At 50.5% G+C, this 24,168-nt stretch overlaps 1 protein-coding gene across 3 annotated transcripts; it reads left to right on the plus strand.

The window, feature by feature from the left end:
• Positions 1-695: 695 nt before the first annotated feature.
• On the plus strand, positions 696-22,664 carry BMF (Bcl2 modifying factor). Of its 3 annotated transcripts, none has more exons than XM_066277126.1 (5): positions 696-836; positions 1,213-1,338; positions 3,461-3,754; positions 5,215-5,375; positions 18,218-22,663. In XM_066277126.1, exons 3-5 carry the CDS (start codon positions 3,466-3,468, stop codon positions 18,317-18,319), a joined length of 552 nt encoding a protein of 183 aa, XP_066133223.1. In that variant the 5' UTR covers positions 696-836; positions 1,213-1,338; positions 3,461-3,465; the 3' UTR covers positions 18,320-22,663. The 3 variants fall into 3 exon arrangements, with proteins under 3 accessions (XP_066133223.1, XP_066133224.1, XP_066133225.1); XM_066277127.1 differs by lacking the exon at positions 696-836 and adding an exon at positions 848-1,018; XM_066277128.1 differs by lacking the exons at positions 696-836; positions 1,213-1,338 and having other exon boundaries at positions 18,218-22,664.
• Positions 22,665-24,168: the final 1,504 nt, after the last annotated feature.

The following is a 24,168-nucleotide window of genomic DNA, read 5'->3' on the forward strand; positions in this document are numbered from 1 at the left end:
TGCATTGCCCAGGCAAGCCCCAGGTTTTGAACCGGCGACCTCAGCGTTCCAGGTCGACACTTTATCCACTGCGCCACCACTGGTCAGGTGGTCCCTGAATTCTTGATCTTTCTTCCCAGCCAGATGCGTATTTGATGTGTCCACGCCCAATCAAGAAGAGGACCTGAGGGTCCCTTTGGATGTGTTTGATCTTGAAATCATTCAGTTACAGCTCTAGACACATTCTCAGGATTCCTACAGATTTGGGGATGGAGTTCTCTCCTCACTCTTTCGGTAAGCGGGAAGCTGCTTTGCCACCAGGCTGGAATCCACGGAGACCCGCACCTGCACCCACTGGACGCTGCTTCTAGCTGCGTGTAGAAGCTCTCCGCCTTCTCCTCCCCTCACTGTCTAGACGCCGTATTTATTCAGCCCATTCCCGAGAAAGAAAACAAAAGTCACTTTGGCGCCCCCGCGCTCGCTCTTAGTAGAAAGGGCTCAGGGACTCTCCCGTGCTTCCCGTTAGGAACCGAATCTGCGAGGACAACAAGGCACCAATTGCGTTTCTGGCGCGGGTCAGAATTTTGCTCGGCCCCTTGCAATGTTTCCAAGGGAAGGTTCGTACATTCTTGACCGTCCCTGGCAGCCGTCTAACCGGGGATTGGGGTTCCACTCACCATTGGCCAGCCGTTGGCGTGACGCGCTGGAGGCGGGGCCTCATCAGCTGTTTGCGGGATGCCCGGAGCGGGCGTATTTTGGAAACAATAACACACGGTGCTGAGTGGCCTCCTCCCGCGTCCGCCCGCCCTCTGCGGCTGCGGTCCCTGCTCGCGTCTCCCGCTTCCCGCAACAGCCCGGTGAGCGCCCGGGCGGCCGGGAGCCTGGCCGAGTTGGATCGCACCTCCTCGGAGAAGTGGGGAGTGGAGTCGCGCTGCGCGTGGGGGCCCGGGAAGGGTTGGGCTGCGGGTGTTTGGGGTGAACATGAAGGACTGGGGCGCTGGGCTACGGAGACCCACATCTCAGTGCGCTTCTCCACGAGGCAAGTTGGGGGGAGTAGTATTTGAGAGTCCAAGGAGCTGGGTTCAGGTGTGCAGGGGAGGAACCTGCGGTGCACTGCAGAACCGACTTGGGCGCCAGAGAACGGCCCGGCCTCTGGATCTTACTTGGTGCTGTGCAGGGAGTTCTGGGGCGTCCTGCCTCCCTGCGGAGTCTGAAGGCCCCTCTCCTTAACAGCTGGGCTTTCCCTCCTTCCCAATTGAGTCTGGGCGCCAAGCCCCCGAGTGCTCGTCACGCTGGACCCTGGCGCGGAGCCCTGGCATCGCGACTCGGAGGCCGAAACTCTCTCCTGGAGTCACCCAGGTCTGCTGTGTGTTGTGTGAGTGAGTAAGTGAATGTGTGTATGCGAGCGTTCCCAGATTTTAGGCTGTCGTGGAGGTTCAGAGTGTCTGTCTACTGCCCTTTCCTAGGAGGAGGAGTCTACTAAGTTGAGCATCCTTGTCAGAGCCCATGGGGCTGGGGTAGCTGCTGAGGGCATTAGTTCCCCTTGCTAGGTGTAAAACCTTCCCTAGTAGTGCTCTCAGGAAGTGCTCCTCCTATTGGTTTGGACATAACCTCTTCAACTCTGGGGAGGGGGGAGAAGAGGGTCTCTCTACTGTATCCCAGTTTACACTTGACCTTGCCCACACCTCTTCCGAGGCTGCCACCTGCAGTTCAGGTAGAGAGTGGGAAGGGTCCTCTGGCTGGCAGGGCCACACCCTCTGGCTGTACCTCCCCCACGTCCAGTCTAAGCAAAGGTTGAATTTTGGGGCTTTGCTGGGAGTGGGAGGAGGAGGTAGTGGGCATCAAAGGAAGAACCAAGACAATGAGTCCTGCTTGTGATTGGCTGTCGAGGGCCCCTTTTTAAGTTGGGATTGCCAGCTTGCTGAGAAGAGGTTGAAGGGCAGGAGGGAAGTCTCTGCCAGGTGACTGGCAGGACAGCAGTCTTTTCAGTAGGAAACTTTGTTTCCTGGTGCTGAAAAGCTGGAGTTTTCCCGTCTCAACCCCCCTTTGGGAAACACGATTCAAGGAATACCAGGTACCTGTTCTGCCATCCAAGTGGGCATCTTCTCACTCTCCAGGAAAGAGGGTGGAGATAGGACTAAATGGGATGGAGAGAGGGTTGAAGCAATCAACAACTGAAGAGACAGCTTGCATTTGGAAAAGCCAGGATTTCTGAATTTTAACTGAGATTTCTTTAAGTACTTTATCGACCCAGAGACCATTTGGCTTCTTCAAAGGCAAGAGGAAGCAGAATTCCCAGGGAATCTCTAATTGAATCTGGCAGTGACAAACATGGTCTTTCTGTATCCTTAACCATTTAGGTGGTTGCTTCTGGCTGCTCCAGGGGCTCTATAGGGTTCCTAGTGTGTGTCTGTGGGGGCCTGGCTTGGGAACTCAAGATGCTAGGTGGCTCCAACATCAGACTTCCAAGAGTCATCAGGTGGTGCAAGAGGAACTTCTTTATTACCAAGAAACTCGTATCAGCAACCTGAGTAGTACAGGCAGTGAGTGAGGTCACAGAGAAAGGGCCAAATTTCACTTCCTCCTGTGAGGCAGGTTGTACTAATCTCAGGTTCAGCACTGGCAGGAATGGTGGGCTGTGGAGAGAGATTTGAAGTCTTGGAGACTAGTGAGTTGGGGAGGCTGGCAACATTGCTGGCTGCTGGACCTACCCTCTAAGCCAAGCTGTGATGGGCAGACAGCTCTACCGTGCTGAGAGGGCAGCTGCAATTACTAACTTGGGTCTTCCTTCCCTCTCTCTCCCAGGACACACTCTTACCACACCAGGGAGCCTGTTTGTTGTGTTGAGCAAGCTAGGGGGTGGAGACAAGAGTAGATGGGCAGTTGGGCGGGGCTTAGCAGGTTTGGAGGGAACCTGGCTGCCCTAGGATTGCTGGCTAGCTTTTGTTTTTGCTGCTGAGCCTAGAACTCAACTCAAATTTGGTGGTTGGTTACTCAGGGCAGTGAGTGAGAAACAGTGTAGTGAGTGCTGTGTGTACAGCCAGTCACAGCACCCTTCTAAAGCCCTCCCACAGCCACTCACAGAGGCTAGTCTTGTTGACATTTCCCCAGGTATCCTGAGCGCTTGTAGCAGCTGATCATACCCCTGCTATTGCTCAGAGTCAGTAGCAGTCAAACTTCATGATCATGACCAGCTGGGTCAGAAGAAGGTTGAGGGGAGGGTGGCTCTGGGTGGTCCCAGGAAAGAGTTGTAGAGAGTCTTGAACAGTAAGGCAGTCCACATCTGGGAAGACGGGTGTCACCGTTGGCAGTATTATATCATTAAGGTTATCAGTCATCAGTACCTGGCTCTACTTCCCCAGATAAGAATGGAGAAGAGGGGAGAAGGATGGGTAGAGGAGGACACCCCCCTCCAGGACTCCCACTCCAGAATTGGCCTGGAAGGGGGTAGCATCCTGGATGCTTTATTACGCCCTAACAGGGGAGATGGATCCACCTCAGTGTGTGGAAGAGCTGGAGGATGATGTGTTTCAGCCAGAGGATGAGCTGGGGACCCAGCCGGGGAGCTTGCCCTCTGCTGACCTGTTTGCCCAGAGCCAGCTGGATTGCCCCCTCAGCCGTCTGCAGCTCTTCCCTCTCACCCACTGCTGTGGCCCTGGGCTTCGACCCACCAGCCAGGAAGACAAGGCCACCCAGACCCTCAGTCCAGCCTCCCCGAGCCAGGGTGTCATGCTGCCTTGTGGGGTGACCGAGGAACCCCAACGACTCTTTTATGGTGAGTGCTCTTAGCCTCAGGACTCCTCAGAGAGAGTCTCCATAGAGAATTGGGGAAAAGAGGGGACTTTCCCTCCCCAAACCTGCCCTTCATTATTTCCTTCCCCAAATTGAGCAGCAGGGGCTAGTCATTTCCTCCACTCTTACCTGCTGCCTTTCTACTTGTCATTGTTCTTTACCTGTGCTCCTTGAGCACCAAGAAGGACAAAGTCTCTGCCACTATTTCTGTTCTTTTGTCCCTTTCTGGAGGAATCCTTGGGTCTATGGTGTCTCATTGGGTTGAAGAGAGGGTACCCAAGCCCCAGATTTTACATCCTGTGGCCCGTAGAGTGGTCTAGCCTTTTGTGTCCTGGTATGATGTACCTTCTGTAAAGTGGCTAGTGTTGCTCTGGAGAAGGCTGGGGGAATCAGTGTAACTTGCTGTTGACACTGAAGGGGAAAACCCAGCTGATTCTGGGACAGAAGGTTCCTGAAGGCAGAAGGTGGCCCCCAGTCGTCACTTGGGACTTTCTGTGTTTGGAAGGGGAACTGGAAAAAGAGGTTGAGACTGCATAGGCTGAATGCCAACACAGGGGCTGTTTCCAAGACTCAGCGGGACAAGACCCCTTCATTTGTGGATATAAATGGTTTGATGAGCAATATGCCCTCCTCTGGTAAAAGGGCGGTTTAGACACACAGTCTGTTTTCTTCTTTTAGCACAGTAGCTTAACGGAGTTAGGAGAAAGGTTCAGAGGCTATCTTGCTGTGTCTGATTGAGGAGATGCTGCAGTTATGCCTGGAGGGAGCTGATCCATAGGGTAATTCTGGCACAGCAGTTCTGGCGGGAAGAGGGAACGGAGGGAAGAGGCAGGCAGGCGCCCCTAGTGGCAGCTTGACTGCAGCATTGGTAAGCGTGGAGCTCTGAACTGGAGGTCTTGCCTGGGGCTGCCTCCAGAGAGGAACTTGGCTTTCTGTGCGTCTGATGAGTTTTCTCTCCCTAGTTTTTGTACCATTGCCCAGAGCTTTAGGACCTGAGATCAGCCTTCCTCCTCTGCACTAAAAAGCGAAAATACATTTTTATTTTCTCTTTCTCTATCCCTTGCTATGTGCAACCCAGGAAGTCTGGAGAGCTGCCTCCAGTGCTTTTCCAGAGAAGAGCTTCAACCTACTTCTACATGAATAATAAATTATGGTCAAGCATAGCTTGGTAAATAAGGACAGAAGGCTGGCAAGTTCACCCACACATATTACTCTGCTGTGGCACTGCGGCGAATGGAGAACTGAAGAAAAGGCCGGGACCATTCCCTTTTGTTCTCCCAGCATCGACTTGTATACACTTAGGCAGCAAGCAAGTCAGGTTGTCCAAATTTGCCAGCCTGCCCTGATAAGGCTTCGGTCCCAGGCCTCTTCCAGAAGTGTTAGACATGGGGAGAAAGGGGCAGTTGTGGAGGATACTGAGATGTGGGCCCTCTGTCTTTGCAGGCAATGCTGGCTACCGGCTCCCTCTCCCTGCCAGTTTCCCTGCAGGCTTGCCCCTTGGTGAGCAGCCCCCTGAAGGACAGTGGCAACATCGAGCAGAGATACAGATTGCCAGAAAGCTTCAGTGTATTGCAGACCAGTTTCATCAGCTTCATATGCAGCAAGTAGGCATGGGACCTTGGGGTAGGGTGGAGGGTGGCAAGGTTTGAGTCTGCTGGGGCTGGGGGCTGGGGCCTGCCTTTGTAACTTTGTCTTGCCAGACCTCAAGGATATGGTCCCAGAGTTTTGGCCTTGACTATTGTGATTCCTGAGACTGGATGGGCCCTACTGGATGAGCACGCCTACCCTCATCTCTGAGCTCCAAGTTGGTTATCTGCCCACTCACAGTTCAGGCTCCATAGAGTGTTTTGTTGGGAGATGCTACCACCCCTCCTTCCTGGAAAATGGGATGGCTTTTTAGAGTTTTGCTTGACCAACTGTGTCTTCTTGAGGCCAGGGCTGGGAGATTGTACCTTACAGACTTTAAGGGAAGAATTTTAGGGTGCTACGGTGAAACTGGATAATTGAGGGTGCCTGGCTGAGGTGCAGTGGAAACCAAAATAACCAAGGCAGAGAGATGGGCCTGAGTGGGGGAAAGTGGTGGAACCGGTTGTAACCTGACACTTCCCAGCTGGAGAGGCTGCTCCTCATTGTCTCTGTCTGGGAACTGGTGCCTGGGACTCCGGAGCGTGTACCTCAGAGAGTCGCTCCAGACCAGCGGCCGGCCGGGTGCTAGGCCGGTGCTTGGCCGGCAGCCTGGCACCAGCCCCGCCAGGGCGGGGCACCCCATGTCAGTGGAGCATGTGGCTGAGTCCATCAACAAAGGCGGCGGCTGGCAGGCTCGTGCTGGAAGAACCTTCATGCCACGGGCTGGAGGCTGCCCTGCTCTACAGCCCTGTCTGGGCAGCCTCCAGGCACTTAACCCTTCCTCTCTGGGCTGACTTTCTGGATGGCTGCCAAGGCAGTGAGAGGAGCCTGAGGCTGCTCTGTGCTGGTACAACCACCTCCGAAGCAGAGGCGCACCCCCTGGGAGTGAGCACGTTCCCTACCTCTGGGACATTATCCCTGGCCCTCAAGATGTGTGTGTATGTGTGCGTTTTGGTCTGTCTGTTAGTCTGTCTTATCTGTCTGTTTGGAAATCAGGAAAATAAATAACATCATGATTGGGCAAGACCTTGAGCTTAGATGGGTCACTTCAGGTGACCACAGGAGGCCTGTTGGTAGTAGTAGGTTTGACTCAAAGACCAATCAATTACCAGCACTAGGGGGAAGAGAAATCTACTTTGGGTCTCCTGAGAACAGGGCACCAGGAGTTAGAGAATATTAGTGCCATCTGCCAAGGAGTTCTGAGAAAAATTTGAATCTAGAACTGGTCCTGGTGGCTCTCCCAGTCCCTTAGTGATCAGGAAGGGAGGATGGTCCTATGCTTAGATAATAAGGCACCCTGTCCTGTGGTGCCACAGTGATTAAAGCGTTGACCTGGAACGCTGAGGTCACTGGTATGAAACCCTGGGCTTGCCTGGTCAAGGCACATGTGGGAGTTGATGCTTCATACTCCTCTGCCCCTTCTCTCTCTCTCTCTTCTCTCTAAAATGAATAAAAATCTTTAAAAAACAAAACAAAAAAAATGAGATAATAAGGCAGTTTGGCCTCCTCTTCTTACTCCAAACTCCAGTCTCTAGTCTAGTCAAATCTAGTTTGATTTTTCTGTGGAATTTGGCTTAGAGTTTCCCCTTCAGTCCATATGTGGACTTACTCTGATTCTTGATTTCTTTCTCTTGGCCTCCTTCCTGCCCATTCACTCTACCCCGGTTGTACATACTATGTTGTTTTCTGTTTTCTAAGAGGGCAAATAGTGTACACTGAAGAGATGTAATGTTTATTGTCAGGTGCCTTTGACATTTTAGGAGAGCATACATAGTTTTCTACAGTTAAGAAATTATTCAGAAGTATGCAAAAACTGTCGCGACGCATACAAAACTCTGCGGCCTATGGCTGAGTCCAGCTCAACAACTTCCAGTCCTGATGTTGGAGCTGATATAGGACACAGTGGCTGTGGGTCTCCTAGACACTTCTAGAGGACTGTCTGCAAGGCAGCTTTTTTCATTTCCAACAGACCTGGTCTCTCTCAACAGGTATTTCCCAGAATATTCCCCCATGTATTGGTGAGCTCCTGTATGCTTGGGACTACCATATTTCCCCATGTATAAGATGCTCCCATGTATAAGATGTACCTTAATTTGGGGGCCTGAAATTTGAAAAAAAGTATTACATAAAGTTAATGAACTCAAATTTTATTCATTATACAATTCATACAACTCCTCATCACTATCAAAACTCCCATCCATTAGCCTGTCCTCCTCTGTGTCTGAAGATGAATCATTGTCTTCAACAATGAGCGCAAAAAAGCGGGAAATTCAAGTAAAAAATCTACAACCACTGTATGAGACGCGCCCAGTTTTTAGACCCCAAATTTTTTTTAAAAATGGTGCATCTTATACATGGGGAAATATGGTAGGTTGAGAGGCTAGAACAAGCCCAGGGCCCGCTCTTCCTGATTCCTGAACAGGAGGAGGCAGCCCTTATCCCAAGGTTAGACCTTGCTCTTTGCTGCCTGGCCTCATTTCTCCCAGTCCAGGGTTGCCTTTCTGAGGGCATGGTTCAGCCCTAGACAGGACGCTGTCATCTCAGCCAGAGTCACTAACTGGGTAGGTAGGAGGAGGACTAAAGCAAGAGAACTAACTGTAAAAGAGTTTTCCCCTTCTCTGTACCTCACCCCATGTCGGCTCCTGAGTTTTCTGTGCCCTGATTCACCTGCCGGCTACCTCTTTCTATCTTGCAGTATCAGGAGGCGAGCCAGGGAAGCCTTTCTAGCCTGACTTTTCCATTACAAAGAACCAAGCTTGTTGTCTGTGGAGTCCTCTTGCTTCACACCCCTCCTCCCTGCTAACCCTGCTCACAGACCTTTACCAGGAGCTTATGGAAGGGCTAGGATAGTGGCACCTCGAGGATCTTTTAGCAGTTAGTTTTAAGAAATGAGTGATTTTCATGTAAACTACAGTGTAATATTTTATATCTAAAAGTACTGTTAGCACTCCTATAGTCTTGTTCTTTATCTTTTTACCCTCTTCCCTTCCCTCATCTTTACAGGTAGGAAAACAGGCCCTGGGGAGGAGGTGGTTCAAGATAAAGGCTTTAGGCTTTAGGCTTTGACTAGAAAGTCAGAAAGCCCAGATTAAATACTGGTTTTGCCACCTACTAGCCATCGGGAAGTCACTTGACCTGGCTAAGACTAGTTCCTCTTCTGTAAATTTGAGCTAATAACACGGAATTTTACTGTGAAGCTTACTTGGTCAAGGCAGTAACCTTGACCAGTAACCTTGAGATAATACCTGTGAAAATTCCAGGCACACAGTAGGTATTCTTCTTCTTCTTCTTCTTCTTCTTCTTCTTTCTTCTTTCTTCTTTCTTCTTCTTCTTCTTCTTCTTCTTTCTTCTTTTTTTAACAGAGAGAGAGTCAGAGAGAGGGATAGATAGGGACAGAGAGACAGGAATGGAGAGAGACGAGAAGCATCAATCATCAGTTTTTCATTGTGGCATTTTAGTTGTTCATTGATTGCTTTCTCATATGTGCCTTGACCATGGGGCTACAGCAGACCGAGTAAGCCCTTGCTCAAGCCAGCATCCTTGGGTCCAAGCTGGTAACCTCGAGGTCTTGAACATGGGTCCTCCACATCGCAGTCCAATGCTCTGTCCACCTGGTCAGGCCACAGTAGGTATTCTTAAATGCTTATTTGCTTTTGTCTCCCTATAATCCTAGTTAGCCTTCATGTTTCCCACGCCACCCATCACACTGATACCTGTGCTCTCTTCTACCTGCCCTGTCCAGAAAAGTTGCTATACAAGCCATGTAGCTATGGGCTTTGGCCCTGTACGTTCTCAGTGAGTGATGGTCATTCCCTGTCATTGTTGATTGAGGTTAGAGAGCCATGAAAGACAACCCAAGTGGTAGTAAGAAGTTGAGGGGGCCTGCCCATCTTTCTCAGTTTCAGAAATGGTGTCCAGAGCCAGACAGTGACCATTGATCCCTCAGTCCTGTAAGAGTGTGAGCTCTGCCTTTAGTCCCTGGTTTGAACCTCATTTATTCTTTTTCTGTATCGGGACAACTTCTCCCTAGGAGATGTGGAACTGAGGGAGGGGGCATAATGAGGGGTAAGTGTGTTATAGGATGTCATTATGGCAATTGAGTTCATTAACATGACCCCAGATGAAAAGGGTGCAGATTCTCAGGGTGTCAGCTTATGCTGACCATAAGCCCTCCCAGTGTACCTCCCAAAGAACATGCAGGTCTAGCTTGGTTACCCAAGCGATCAGTTCAGGGTGGCTCCTCTGGACCAACCAGCAAGGAATTGGCTGGCAGACCGGTGTTAGGGAGGTACTTGCTTAGGCTTTTTAGGTCTCCAAAGCAACAAGAGAGGCAGAACGAGTAGAGGTAAAAGCCTTTCCAAACCTGGTCACACACTCTACCTTCCTTCGGCTGGGTCTGGGGTAGAAGGTTCCCCTTTTACTCCTTTGTGAGCTGACCAGCTGTAGCGGGTGACCTCGCTCGGTCTGTTGACTGTGGTCTACTTTGACTCAGGCTCGTTAGGGTGTCCTGGTATTTCCGTGTTCGTCCAGCTCCTGCAGGGAAGGGGAGGTGCAAGTTTGCTTCTTCGCTGGCCTCATGGCTGCTCTCTTCAGAAGGGATGAGTCCAGCTTCTTTCCATTCCCCTTGTCATGGTCGTCTCCTGCATGGGCCTTAGAATTGACAGTAGCTGGTGTCTCCTCCCATTGAGAAAGTCTTCTGTCCCAATGACACCATCTTTAAATTTGTGGGGGTATTTTGGGGCCATGTTAAGAAGCCAAGAATCCTCAAAAGAAAAAGAGAGAGAGAGAAAGTAGCTACTGTAGACTGTTGAGTAAAGCTAAAGGAGGGTTGGGATTCTTTGTGTTGGAAATGGCTTTTTCACTTGGACAGGGATTTGCTCCATTCAGAACAGTCAGATTTGGAAATTCCCTGAATAGTAATTAGACTTTCTGGAAAGAGAAATCAGAGAAAAATTTCAGCCACTCATTTGCAACCATCTTTAGTTGCAATATCAGAGAAAGGATCCAGACTTCGAGGCAGATCCCAGTTCAAATCCGATCTCTGTCACCTGTGAGTACTGTGTTCATAGGCAAATCATGTATCTTCTCTGAGACTTGGTTTCTAATACTTACTTGGCAGAGTTGATGTGAAAGCTCTTTGGAAATTATAAGACATATAAACTATTAAGGTATTGATAAGTTTAACACTTTTAGAAATGTGTTAAAGGATGATTTTAGAATTTCACATGGACCTGCCTTTTGTAGTTCTTGTGGAGCTTTTTAGGCAGTTGTGCCCAAGTTGGTGTTTTCATGGTTTATTAACTAGCAGCTTCTCTGCCAGCAGCCTGATCCTTTGTTCAGGGAGCCCCTGACTGCTTCCTGACCCTCTGGGATGCTCTCCTTGTCAGCAAGTGGTTTTCTGGAGCTCAGACTGTTAGTGTGGTTGATGGGGCAGCCCTGGGCAGAAGCCTCAGAGATATACCTTAAATTGAGAAGGGCCCCAACAGAGCCAGCCTCTATCCCAGGATTGGGAGGTCCACCGAGGACATTGCCTGGGAAGAGTGAGGCTGGGGGAGGGGCCGTGAAAAGCTGCTGTGCGTGAGAGCCAGCGCAAGGGCTTGGGGGCCCTGTGTTTGCTCTGTGGCTGGCTCTGTTTATATCGCTCGCTATATTTAGCTTCTGAGTCATCAGCGTGGCTGACTAGAGGCCAAGTTCCCCACACAGATCTGCACCTGACTACTCTCTCTTCTAGGAGAAGGGTCTGGTAATTATGGACAGTTCATTCTGTCCCCACCAAGGGAAGCCATAGGGATGGAAGTTGTCTTTTGTTTTTTAGGGGGGGGAGTTCGCGGGTGATGTGAGGAAGGGTTTAGGGGAGGCATTAGAAAGAAGGAAAATGAAAAATGTCTAGTTTGCCTTTTGATCCACTGCTGGCAACCAAGAGGGCATGTTCCATGACCAGGATGAGAACAGTCAATGCCCATGGTGAGGGGGAAGGTCCAGCTATCTTCCACGTTCTGCTTGCCTTGTCCTGTCCAGGGAACGGGTCTCAGGTGGAGACAGGAACAGCCAGCTGCAAAGGCCCCAGGTTGGGAGTCAGAACCTTGGGATTCCTTCTCCACAGTCTTATAGACCCACAACAGACCTGCCCCCTCCTCCCTTCCTCCCCTTTGACCAGAGCGCACGCACCACGGTTCCTTCTGAGCTCCTAAGAGGTTGCCTGATATTTTGATGGAGCTGTTCTCAGATTGGGGGAAATAGAAGCACAGAGCCATCTCTGGGGGAAGCTATACAAGGGCCTCAGCAGTCCCTTACCTCCAGGCCAGGGAAGTGCAAAGCAGGACTCTGGGGACCTGAGTGGTAAGCACAGCGTGTCTCTAATCGCTAGCCCCACATGGCTGAAGGCAGTGGCCTCCAGTTGCTTTAAAGGAAGGCCTGTCTTTTCTGAGAACCTGTTGGCCCCCAGCTGCCCTTTGCCATGGTGGTGGCCTGTGGCTTCCACCATGGACAGGCCTGTTAGCCCTGCTGGCTGAGCTGAGAAAGCTCTGGGCCAGGAATATTTTTTCCTTTTTTATTCTTCCATTTCATCACTCGTTCCTTGGGTATCTGGGTCAGAATCATTCTGGGACAGTGGGCCCACTAGGCTCAGGCTGCCCCAGGGGCTCAGAGTCCCTGGCTCGGCTTGGCAGCCTGGACTTCTGAGCCCAGCTGCCCCTGGCTGCTGAGGCCTATCTCCGAGTGAGAAGTCAGGGATTTCCCAAGGACTTGACAAGTCTGTCCAGGAGATAGTGCTCCTGGAAGGGAACGTTGAGCAGAGCGTATTGAGAGAAGACTCAGCAAAGCTAAGTGTGCCCAGGCCCCACTGGCACTCCCCAGGAGAGGTGAGCTTGCCCAGTGCAGCCACCAGGCCCCTGCTTTACATAGGTTTTTCTCATTTGATCACCACAGCCACCTTGTATTTCTAGACCCTATTATTCTCGTCTTACAGGAAAGTGAGATTCAGAGAAGTGAGGTAACGTGCCCAGGTTATACAATAGTGGCTGAGGTGGAAGCCATATACATCTGCTGATCCTAAAACCACAGTGTTCCCCCTCCACCCACTCCTCCTCCTCAGTGAGCACGTGCTGAAAAGCAAGAACATGGTCTAGCACCCACTTCTTGCCCTGACCCCTCTCTGCCTCCTGGCACACTTAGTCTGTGTTCTTGCTTTACTCCCCTTTGGATTGCAAAATAATCGAAGACAGAGTTGACATTGCTCATCTTTGTATCCTTCATAACTCTTGGCACAGTTGGGTGCTTGATAAAAGCTTGCTGAATCGAACAAAAGTATCTCCCTAACTTCCTTCAAGTGGAATTTTCCTGAAGTCTCCCTTATCTCCATTCCTGTTTTCAACAGCAAGTCTCCTTCCTTCACCTGGGCAGGTGGGTTTGAGGGTATGAATGGGGTTTAGAGTAAACGGGAAAGGTAGGATGGTGTCACTTTGTAGAGAGTGTGTCTCCCATAAAGCAGAGCATATATAGTTCTGCATTTTAAAGAAACTGAGTGTGCTTTCAGGGCATGCTCTGCAGTTATAATTTCAGCCCAGTTTTAGCTTTATTTCTGTTTGATCTTCAGTTAGCTCTCTGCCTCTGAAAGGTTTATTTTTTCTGGTCCACAGCATCCTTACTAAATAGTTAATGGTCTGGAAACAATGTCTCTAAACATACTAGGGGAGCAGTTCAGTGGTGATTTGCTTTGAAAAGTTAATACTATTTTTATAATGTGAATAAACACACTGTAATATTTTAGTAAAAGTACATAGCTCTGGAGTCAGAAGTCAGGGATCTGAATAACCCCCTGTCTCAACTCATTGATATAGGGCAACTTTTCTGAGCCTTTGCTTCCCTGAAAGTGAAACAGGAGTGAGAGTACCTGCCCTTCCTATGTCCCAGATCTTTTTGAGGAGCAAACGGGAAGATAAGAAAGTATTCTGTTCTAAGTAGGAGATATAATAAATTGCTATCTGTTGGGTAAACTTGCAGGGTTCTTTTAAGTCAGGGCCACAGTACAGCCTTCTTCTGATCCTTTGGGGTGAATTAGCTCTTGCCAGAGCATCTGGAAGACTGGTGACACACAGAGCCCCTCGCCCCCCAGGGTGTGAATTGGATCCAAAGTGGAGAGGCAGAGGGGGATTCTTATCTGTTCTATCTGGGGAGGGCAGGGAGCACTCTTTGTGCTTAGGGCAGAGGCCTCGTGGGATGGAACAGTTTGATTTGTGTAATCCAACTATGTCAGACACCACGGCTAGCACTCAAAAAAAAAAAAAAAAAAAAAAAAGACCTGGCCAGACATCAGTTGTTCCTGGCCTCAGACAAGTGAGTTATCTTGCAGGCTGACTTTTCTATAGTCAGTCCGGTGTGTGCTTATTGAGTACCTGTGTGTGTCCCTCCACCATCCCTGTCATACAGGATAAATGCCTTGCACACAGTGGGGCTGACTGGAACACTTGTCAACTGACTGCCTTCATCCCCTGAACACAGCAGAAAAAGTGGGACTGAGTCAAAGAAAGCCATAGGCCTCTCTCTAATGCTTGGTTGCACTCCCTTAACTGAGGAGGTTTTTTTTTTCCTTTTTATTAAATTTATTGGGGTGACACTGCCTAACAAAATTATACAGGTTTCAGGTGCACAATCCCACAACACATCATCTGTACATGGTGTTGTGTGTTCACCACCCCAAGGCAAGTCTCCATCCATTACCGTTTACCTTCTATTTAACCCCCTTCCAAATGAAGAGAATATTTTTATCCACCATATTAGAACTGCTTCCCTTGGATATTCACCTTTATTGTTTTCCTCCATGCCTTGGTCCTACCCTCTAGACTCTAAATCTGAGTACTTCTGGGATAAGCTGGAATTCCTGTCAGCTTCCCACGCCCTGTAGCCCAGCCCCCTGACTCTAAGGGCACCCTGACTGTGCACTTGGGAATGCCCACTCTTTGCAGGTTCTCATACTTTGAGGCGTGCTCAAGCCGAGTCTGGGATTGCTGGGCCTTGCTCTGGGGTTTGCACTCATTGATCTGAGATTGTTTGCTGGGTGCTGTGCCGAATATTTAGAGTCAGAGACCAAGCACACTCTTTCCTGGTTCCCTCTTCCTTCTCCCCTTCTCCACACCGTCTCTTCAAGTATCCATGTTCTCTGGTGTTCTGGTGTCTTTGTGTACTTCATCCTGTCGGGTGAATGTTCATTTCCTTCCTCCTTACTGTTTCTCTCACTGGCCTCTCTTCAAGTCCTTTTTCTTTTCTTTCGAGTCAGGCCCTTTTGTTTAATTAAAAAAATATTTATTGTTGCTCCTCAAAAGCAGGGCATTCTTTGATTCTCTTGGTTTCCTTTCAGAAAAGGGCCTTGTGGGGGCTGCCCCGTGGCAGGAGAAGGCTCGGTGACATATGTGTGGCATCTGCTTATGCCCAGAGAACAGGCTGCTGGCCTGTGGGGTCCCCAGGCCTGCTCTTGCTGGTCTCATGGCTGCTGCAGCCGCCAGCTCAGCTCTGCACAGGCGGCCTGTTCTCCAGCCCCCAGACCCTCCACCAAGCTCACCAGTTCAGTTGTTGGAGCTCTGAGTTGTAATCTTGAAGATAATTGTGGATGACAAACTCCAAATCGCCAAACCTTGGGCTTGGAAAGCACCTCAGTGATTTTCAAATGCCTGTCTGTGGCCTGGCTAGAACCACCTGGGCAGGGTTTACCTCTGAGTTGGCCAAGTCATTACTCTGGTGGGAAGAGGTTGAAAGAGAGTGAAGAAAACACGAAATCATGAAGTATTTTCTTCTAGGCAATAGGATCATGAATGATTTTATTTTCTCTTCTGTAATTTCTTGTTATTTTCCAATTTTCTGCAGTTACCATCTATTACTTTTATGACTAACATATACAATAAATATTACTTCTGATTTAAAAAATATCACCCAGGGAGCTTGTTCAATATATAAATTCCCAGGCCCCTCCCCTGGAGATCCTGAGCCAGTGGTCTGGGGGAGACCTGTGGACTCCGTGTTCACAGCAGCACCTCCGTGGATTCTGTAACACAGCCAGATTTGGGAACCTGCATTTCACTTGTAAGGAGAGTGAGGACTCACAGACAGGCTGGTGGGAGAGCTCAGCCTACTGCCAGGTCCTCTGATTCCTGGCCTAGAGTCTTCCTTGCTGATTTATGAGCCCTGAGGTCTGTCGCAGGCAGAGGCACAGAACCGGGATCCTTCCTGAGGGTGGACTGCCTGCCCCCTCCTGTGCCTAGCCTCCCTGTTTCCCAGCAAGACCTCAGCCTTCCTGTCTGACAGCACTCTCTTGCTCATAGCTGTCTCTGGGTCTCCCAACACCTCCAATGGTGGCAGTGAGGGTGCTGCCTTGTCTTATTCCCAGAGACCTCAAGGCTCAGGAAGTTACCCGGGCAGCCAGTGGCCTCTATTAAGGGAATTTGGGGAGAAACTGAGGCTTACAGGGATGGGATTGAGCCAGGCCCCAAATCATAGAATTGTGATCTCCCTTCTCTGTCTATTGTGCTGATTTAGAGAAGGGGAGAATAGAGGGTCAGATTTGCTATAAAGAAAAGTATATACTCGGATCATAGTGATAATTGCTCTAGGGTTAAATAGTCTGGATTCAGTCCAGTCCCTGAGACTTAGTAGCTTTGCAACCAAGTTACCCAAGTCTTTCAATGATCTCATCTCTGAAATGGGGATGATAATAAAAACCTTCCTCAACAGAGTTGTTGAGGGGACCAAAGGAGTTTAATGTATGTAAAGCAGTGCTACTCATACTATACTGTGTCTGTCTCAAAGTCACCTGGGGATCTTGTTACAGGTTCACATTCTGACGACTCAGTAGATCTGCATTTCTTTTTCTTTTTCTTTCTTTTTTTGTAGATCTGCATTTCTAATAAGCTCCCAAGTGATGTTGAAGCTGCTGGTCCATGGACCACACTCAGAGGAAAAGATGTAAAACACTCCAAACAGAGGCTTGCACACTCAGTGTTACTATATTGTTCTGATCATGGCTGTTATTGTTACTCGGCCTTTTCAAACAGGCACCTGAGGAGACTGGGAATTCCAGCAGACTGGCCTCTCCAGGGACCAGTCTTTTTCCTGGAATCTCCTCCTGCTCCACCACATGACCTTTGCACCTGTCCTGGGCCGCAGCTGGGAGGGGAAGGGGAGAGTGCTCTGCCCAGCTGCTGCAGGCCTGAGTCTTCAGGTTTGCAGCTGAGTCCATTTTCACGCTGCTTTACTGTGACCAGATTTTGTTAAGCCGTGTGTTTCCTCTTTTTACTCTTCTTTGTTTACAAAACATGAGGAAGCCATCAGTCTCCCCGGCCACAGTCTGCCAGGCCTCCTCATTGGCACAGCCCAGTTTCCCTGCCCCTCCCAGCAGTGGCTGCGCCTCCACCTTTCTGGGTTGTTTTCCAGTCTCTCTTCCGCAAGGGAAAGGGCTCAGGGCCACAGGGGAAAGGGCTTTCTGTTCTAGGTTGGCAGGGCTCTGAGGTCAGTTGAGCTAACACCTCACCCCTCTTCCCTTCTGCGGAAGGCAGAGTGAAAGAGCACTCAGCAACCTGCATGCTTGCCCCAGGCCAGACTTATCTGCCAAGCTCTGGGAGTCCAGGAGACCCGGACTCACTTTCCAGTTCTGCCACTGACTTACCCTGTTCTCTTCCTATCTGACTAGGAGTCCCCTGGTGGTGGCCAGGGCTGTGGTTAAGAACAGCCCAAGATGGGGCTCCAGCTCCCCGACCCTTGACATATGAATGTTTGCTGCCTGGGCCACTGCGTAGTCCAAGTCCAGCCTGTACTGGTTTCTTTCTGCACACTAGGTTTTTATTCCCCTGTCCACTGAGAAACCTGTGGAGAGGGCCGGGGCCCAGAGCTCTCGCCTGGGCAGACAAAGAGAGAACAAAGACCGCCTCTTCCCTCACCCCTCAGTCCCCTTCTGGCCTCTCTGGCCCCAGGGAAATGGTACCTGTGTGGGTGGGGCACCAGCCACAATCCTGTGAGCACTGGCCCCTGACCTTTGCCCCCAGCTTCCCTGCCTGACAGTAGGACCTGGGATAACCTCCAGAGAGTAGTGTGCATTCTTTGTTTTTGTTTTGTTTTCAAGTATGTTCTTGCTTAACGTTTAATTGGCTCCAGTCAGTAGGAAAGCGCTCCAAGAGGGGTTATTTATGGCTTACTGTCAAGAGCAGCTATAAAAAGGGCAGTGCTGAGCTGGAGATGCTGGGAAGGGAGAGAGGGCGGGCGCACAAGTGTGTGTGTGTGTCTGTCTGTGTGCGTGTTTGCACTGGATGAAATCAGATTTTTGCTGCCTCAGCAGTGTGGTTTAAATTGAAGATTAACCCTTTGACCTTCACAGTGTCAAATCACTTGCAGATGGAGGCTCCCCCCTTTCCCCCTTGTTCTCTGTGTTACTTTGGAGTGGGAGGAGAGAGGGGGGCACTTCTCTTTCTTTCTGAAGAAAGTTTGTTGTTCATGCAGCTGAGGTTTGAGGGGCTCAGGAGCCAATCTGATTAAAAGCAGCACTTGGCTAAACTCTGGAAAATCCTGCAAGCGGGGGGGGGGGGGTGTTTAATCCTCTGTGCACAGTACATAAAGAGCCTGGGCTTTTCTTTTTAATGTTAAAACTGCAATTGTTTTTGGAGAACTTAACTATCTCTCCCTCATCACCACTTCTCTTAAACCCACCCCCCAGTTTGCTATACTGATAGGATTAAAGGGCCGCGCCCAGACATGTTGATCTGACCTTTTATTGCAAATGATAAAGAGTCATCTAAGGCTGCATTTAGGAGCCGCACTGACTTTTTTTTTTTCCTTCAAGCACCAGCAGAACCGAAATCGCATGTGGTGGCAGATCCTCCTCTTCATACACAACCTGGCCTTGAATGGAGATGAGAACAGGAACGGGGCCGGTCCCAGGTGAGGCTGGGCTGCCCTCTCAGAATGGGGCTCCACAGGAAGGAAGGACATCGGCCAGGACTGATACTGTGTCTTGTGAAGTTGTCTTTTGTTGTTTTTATCTTAAAAATGTATCTCTGTGTGTACATAAGACATACCCAAGTGGGACGTTTTTCCCTGTTTAGGGCCTTGACCAGGAATGGGGGCCTTTGTCAAACACTGTTGAAGTAGAGGCTCATGTATCTCTGATGGTGGGTCCTCCCAAGGGCTCTGACAAGCAGATTCTTCAGTTAGCAGTTGTCAGAGATGACTGGGTAGTCATGTTCTCCGATGAGTGGACTGAAGCTTGCCCACAGGGACTCAGTCAAGCAACGGAAGACCGATTACACTTCTGGTTCCACCAAACCCGTCAGCCTTCCACCATGGATGGCCCGGATCTAGACGAGTCACACCACTTGAACCCACCAGGGCCTTGGCAGGGGCTTTCCAGCTGAGCGTGCAGCTTCACTAGGCCGGTCAGCCTCTGTCTGGGTTCTCATTTGGCCCAACCACTGCCCACCCCAAGGGCTCAGGGATCCTTGCCCAGCCCCTGTCATCTCCAGCAGACCTCAGGGAGGGTTGGCTTTCTCTAAGGACCCCGCAAACACGCTGCAGAACGAACCAAACTTCTGCATAGGCCTCAAAGCTGACGTGGCCCCACTTGGATGCCCCGGGATTGGTCCTGAGGTACAGAACCACTGCCATCTCTGGCTTCTTGGAACTAGCTAGGTGTCAGCCGTGGACGAGCCAAAGAATCAATCAATGTGCTGTCACCAGCCGTTTGTGCCTTTGTTGGCTGTTCTTTCCAAAGACCCAGAAACAGACTGCATTCCACCCCCAATGTCAGACCCCAGGGCATGAAGAGGCAGGACTGCAGTGGGACTGGGAAACATGGCCGTCCCACCGGAAGAGTCAGCCCTGGAGGAACCCAGACCCCTCGGTTTCCTTGGAAACAACATACCTCCTCCTCCGTATCCCCATTCCTTTTTCACACATAGTATGACACAGGAAGAAGCCAGCACAGTGACTTTGTCAGCTGAAATATGTCTTTTAGAACAATAGACAATGATTAGAGTGCAAAACTGGCAAAGTGTGTACACATTTCCTGTCTTCCTTCAGTTTCCAGCCAGGCCTGAAGGGCATGCTCTGGAGCTCAGCAGGACCACAGCTGCCTCTGAACTGCCCTCTCTCCCTGCTGGGGCACTAATGGAGAGAACTGAAAGCAGCCCGTCTGCCAGCTCGGACAGCAGACACGGGGAATCTGGAAAGATGGAGACTCTGGTTAACAGAATCTGTTAACCAGACGCTTAGAAAGTAAATGATATTTTTGCATATGTAAGAAAAGATTACATTGGTGCTAAACAGGGAAGCAAGGCCCAAAGAAAAGATACATTTTCTGGGCAGAGAAGACCCCGGGGCTACCCAAGGACATTGGAGAAGTCCAGAGTAGACTCTCAAATCTGAACAAGCTCAGGCTCCTCCAATTCGGCAAAGAGGAGGTCTTCAGTGCTGTTGAAGGAAGTGTTGATCTGGATGTACAGTAGCGTGGGTTGTTCACTGCACGAGGGCACCTGCAGAGGAAGGTCACGGAGGCCAGAATCCAGCCTGAGCTCGGCTCACTGAGTTGTACGCCCTTGTGTAGGGCTGTGTCTGCCCAGAAGAACTGGTGCCTTTCCTAGTTTGCATGAAGGTGCCATACGGGCTCACAATGGCCCTGAGGAGAAGGACCTCAAACTGTGCAAAAGCCTTTGTTTTGTTCTACTTAGATGTTCTGGAGGTATTACCTCTTCTTGGCCAGAATTATATTCTCAGGGTGTGTACCATGATTTGTCTGCTAAGAAGATGGGGTCTTGCTTTCAAGAAGAAACCCAGAGAATAGGCGAGGACTGGCTCTGGAACACGCCGATCGTTGTGAAACCCAGCCTCCTCTGCCTGTCTCCATCCCCTTTCTGATGTGCAGAGTACGTGCGGTGCCTTCCCTTCTCCTGGACCAAGGCTGTGATAGGCAGGCTGCTGGTGTATGCTTGAGTGGAGCACACAAGAAAACCAGGATTATTTCTACCAACCATTTTTAACCCCTCTTGGCAGACTTTCCACCTGAGCTGAGTGAGAGAGCAAATAAATGGTCTAGACTTTGGTGCTAGGCAAAGCCATCCACTTCAGGGACCCTGCCAGGCCCAGGAGCGCCTGTGCGAGAACTGAGCCCAGAGTCTGACAAGCCCATCTGAACTTTGAGCTTGGCGCCAAGCGGAAGGTGGGCTGACTGCAGCGCCTCCAGCTTCTGTGGAGCCAAGATCTAACTTACTATCCTAAGCAAGCCAGGGCAAAATTGAAAACCTCCCTCCTTTCTCCTCCTCAGAAAACCCAGGAGGTAACTCCCAAAATAGCCCCAGGAGGGAGAGAAGTTCCTCCTGGCTGGCTATTTTTAATTGGCCTAGTGATCTAGACCTGGCCGCTTCCCCCTGTGCCCCTGGCGTCTGAACATTACTCAAATCCAGCCTCCGGAGACACGTCCCTCCCTCTGGGCCCCCTCCTCCCACCCCCCATGCCCAGAGGCTTGGCTGTCTCCAGTGAGGGGTGGAGAATCAGATTTAGAGGGAAGGAGAGTCTGACCTGGGTCCTGACCTGTAACCAACTGAAGACTTGTGGAGTTTTTGTGGTTTGTTGATGGTTGGGGGTGGGAGAGGGACCGAAAACCTCCCTCCCCATTGTAGAAATGCCCTGGAGGAAGGGAAGCCTGCTATTCAGGGTCAAAACAACCTTTCTCATTCAGAGCTCCAGAGTAGGGGCTTCTGGAAGCCTGTGGACAAAACTGGGGAGGAAATCCTCCCCCCTCCCCATGCCAGACATCTGACTTCCCCAGCTGGTTGAACTGGGCCTGGCCTCTCTGCCTTTGACTGCTTCAAAGTCTGAGCTGCTAGAGAGCTGTCCCCATGGCCCTCTCTTGCTCAATCTGAGGCAGAAAAAGATCACCTTCCAGTGACCTCCCCAATCCTCTAGGGGTGTAGGTCTGTTTCCAAAGCTTATGTGGCACGCACGTTCAAAGTGCTCAGAAGGGCCCAGCCGACTTGTCTCACTGTCCACAATGGCCAAGCCCTGTTCAAGGGTCGCTCCTGGCTCCTGGCTGGGCGTGGCAGGGAGGGAGTTGATTAGCATGGTCCATCCATCTAGAACCTCCATCTGCCTGAAGTCTTGTGGGAAGAAGGCTGGGGAGCCACTTGATTGTCCTTGTCAGCAAGGAGTACACTGCCCCATGAAAGCTTGTCTTTTGGGAGGGGAGGGACATGGTGAAGAGGGGTAAGGAGAGGAGAGAACAGCAGAAGCTGGAAGACTTAAATTGCCACCACTCTCAGGGCTTCTGTGAATCATTGCTGCGACTCAGGCTAGAGGAAGCTTAGGGCCTCTCTGTGTGCAAGAGTGGCACTTCGTGGCAGGCCATCCTGGCCAGACTTGTCCTAGGAAGTGGCTAACCAATCAGCCTGTGAAGCCTCCTGGGGCCGCTGGGCAGCACCCCAGGGTTGCTGAGGACTTAGAGCCTAGAGGGCATGGCAGACAAAGCCCCGCCCTTCCAGAGGTGCTCCAGCCTCACGGCTGAAGGTGCTCAGAGCTGTGTGGGCTCCCGGGTCCACAGTGCCCCTCTCTGCACAGGTGGCCAGTGCCTCTCCCTGCTCTGTGGGCATTGCCCAGCGGGCCACCCCATCCCTAGGTCCAGGGCTGTCAGGGGAGACCCAGTGAGAATGTAGCATTTTGTTCATCCCAGATTAGTTTCCCTGGGTTCTAGGCACTCTGCCTCTGGGAGAGAAACAGGGAAAGAGGGAGGGGAGTGGGGACCCATTGTTTTTTAACTTGTACAGAGTATTTGGCTTTCTGTTCTTCGTGTGTGTGTATGTGTGTGTGTGTGTGTGTGAGAGAGAGAGAGAGAGAGTGTGTGTGTATCTTCCTCCCCATCAATTGGTACAGTTTTTAATAAAACCATTTAAAGCAAAGCTGGTGTGTTTCAAGGTGTGGTAAAAATGCGAGAGAACCCATTAGGGAATTTGAGACTTCTACCTTGTGGCCCTGGCCGGTTGGCTCAGTGATAGAGCGTTGGCCTGGCATGCGGGAGTCCCGGGCTCAATTCCCAGCCAGGGCACACAGGAGAAGCACCCATCTACTTCTCCACCCCTCCTCCTCTCCTTCCTCTCTGTCTCTCTCTTCCCCTCCCGCAGCCAAGGCTCCATTGGAGCAGCGTTTGCCCGGGCGCTGAGGATGGCTCTGTGGCCTCTGCCTCAGGCGCTAGAATGGCTCTGATTGTGGCAGAGCGATGCCCCAAGATGGGCAGAGCATCGCCCCCTGGTGGGCGTGCTGGGTGAATCCCGGTGGGGTGCATGCGGGAGTCTGTCTGACTGCCTCCCCTGTTTACAACTTCAGAGAAATACAAAAAAGAAAAAAGTATATTAAAAAAAAAAGAGAGACTTCTACCTTGTGTCTCAGTTGTCATCCTGAGTTTCCCCTGAAGCTCCCTGCTGGTCAGGACTTCCCTTCCTCTCTTGGAGTGGAGAAGAGCTTTCTGACCACACAGCAAGCAGCACAGCAGAAGCCCAATGAAGTGGAAAGACACGGGCTTTGGATCCAGTTCCAGCCTCCGTCAGCCGAATGATCTTAGGCAAGTTATGTAACCTCTGAGCTGTCAGTTCTTCCACATGTAAAACACAGCCATGCCTGCCTCACAGGGTTAAAGGGAATGTGCAGGACCTGCCTATGGCCCCATTACCCCACCCCTGGGCTTTGGTTTTCTTTTATCAAAGTAGCATCTCGGGAGGTAGGTTGGTTGTAGGGGTTGCTTCTGGCATGCATTTCTTTGTGGATCAACCCTGTGTCTGACTCAAGGGTAATGTAAAGCTCTTGACAGAGTTCTGAAACTCTTTGGGGAAAACCACCCCTGGTCCTGTCAGCAGTAAGCTGAGAGCCAAAGGGCCAGCCACCTTGCCCTAGCGGGCCCTGCGGTTCAGGATGCTGTTGGCCCTCAGAGGACCAGCCTTGGATTCCAGTACCTGCCGTCATAGACAGGGGGAGCTTGAAGTGATGCTGAACCATCTTGTCTAACCTCTTTGTATAATGGATGATAAACTGAGGCCCAGAAAGGGGATGCAGTTTTTTATTGGGATTTTTAAATAGCTGAATCAGTCCGAGGGGGGCCTACCCCATCCATCTGGGTTTCCACTTGGAAATTGCAGTGCTTTTGCCCAGATCTGCAGGGAAGCCAAAACTCGTCTATTTTTAATGCCAAATAACTGCCTCTTCTCCTGTAAAACATGGCACTTCTAACCACTCTATATTTGGACAGAGAGGTTTATTTTTACTGGAGTGTGGCAGAAGTGCGGCCTGGTGCCACGTGCGGATGTTATTCTACATTACACGTGCTGGGTTGTAGTTGGGCCCATTAGCAGCGCCTGTGAGGTACACGGAATTAGTAGGTGAGTGGTGATGTACTGTCTTTCTTTCAAGTCATCTGCTCCTACTTTGGGTAAGGCTGCACTCAGTTGCCCAGGCTGGAAACCTGAGAGCTCACCCCTGTCCCACCCTGCCCTTCCCTTTCTCTCTCTGATCCCTCCCTAGGAAGTCCAGTGAGAAGTTAAAGCCTGGGCTCTGCTGCTCACCAGCTGAATGGCATTGGGCAGGTCACATAGCCTTTCTGTGTCTCAGTTTCCTCATCTGTAGGATGAAATGACAATAGTATCTTTCTAAGGTTGTGAGCGTTAACTGTGAATACGTGTAAGGTATTTAGAGTAGTGCTTGGTACATACTAAGTTGTCAGTAAATGTTAGTTGATAATATTATTACTTTTATTATTAT

Source organism: Saccopteryx bilineata, chromosome 4 (genome assembly GCF_036850765.1).
Source record: "Saccopteryx bilineata isolate mSacBil1 chromosome 4, mSacBil1_pri_phased_curated, whole genome shotgun sequence".
Taxonomy (NCBI): Eukaryota; Metazoa; Chordata; class Mammalia; order Chiroptera; family Emballonuridae; genus Saccopteryx; species Saccopteryx bilineata.

Excerpts from the sequence above, each read along its gene's own strand:
- BMF (XM_066277126.1), top strand. The coding sequence starts at position 3,466 with ATGGATCCACCTCAGTGTGTGGAAGAGCTGGAGGATGATGTGTTTCAG. Across the intron at positions 3,755-5,214 it reads ACCCCAACGACTCTTTTATG|GCAATGCTGGCTACCGGCTC; the intron begins GTGAGTGCTCTT and ends CTGTCTTTGCAG. Across the intron at positions 5,376-18,217 it reads ATCAGCTTCATATGCAGCAA|CACCAGCAGAACCGAAATCG; the intron begins GTAGGCATGGGA and ends TTTTCCTTCAAG.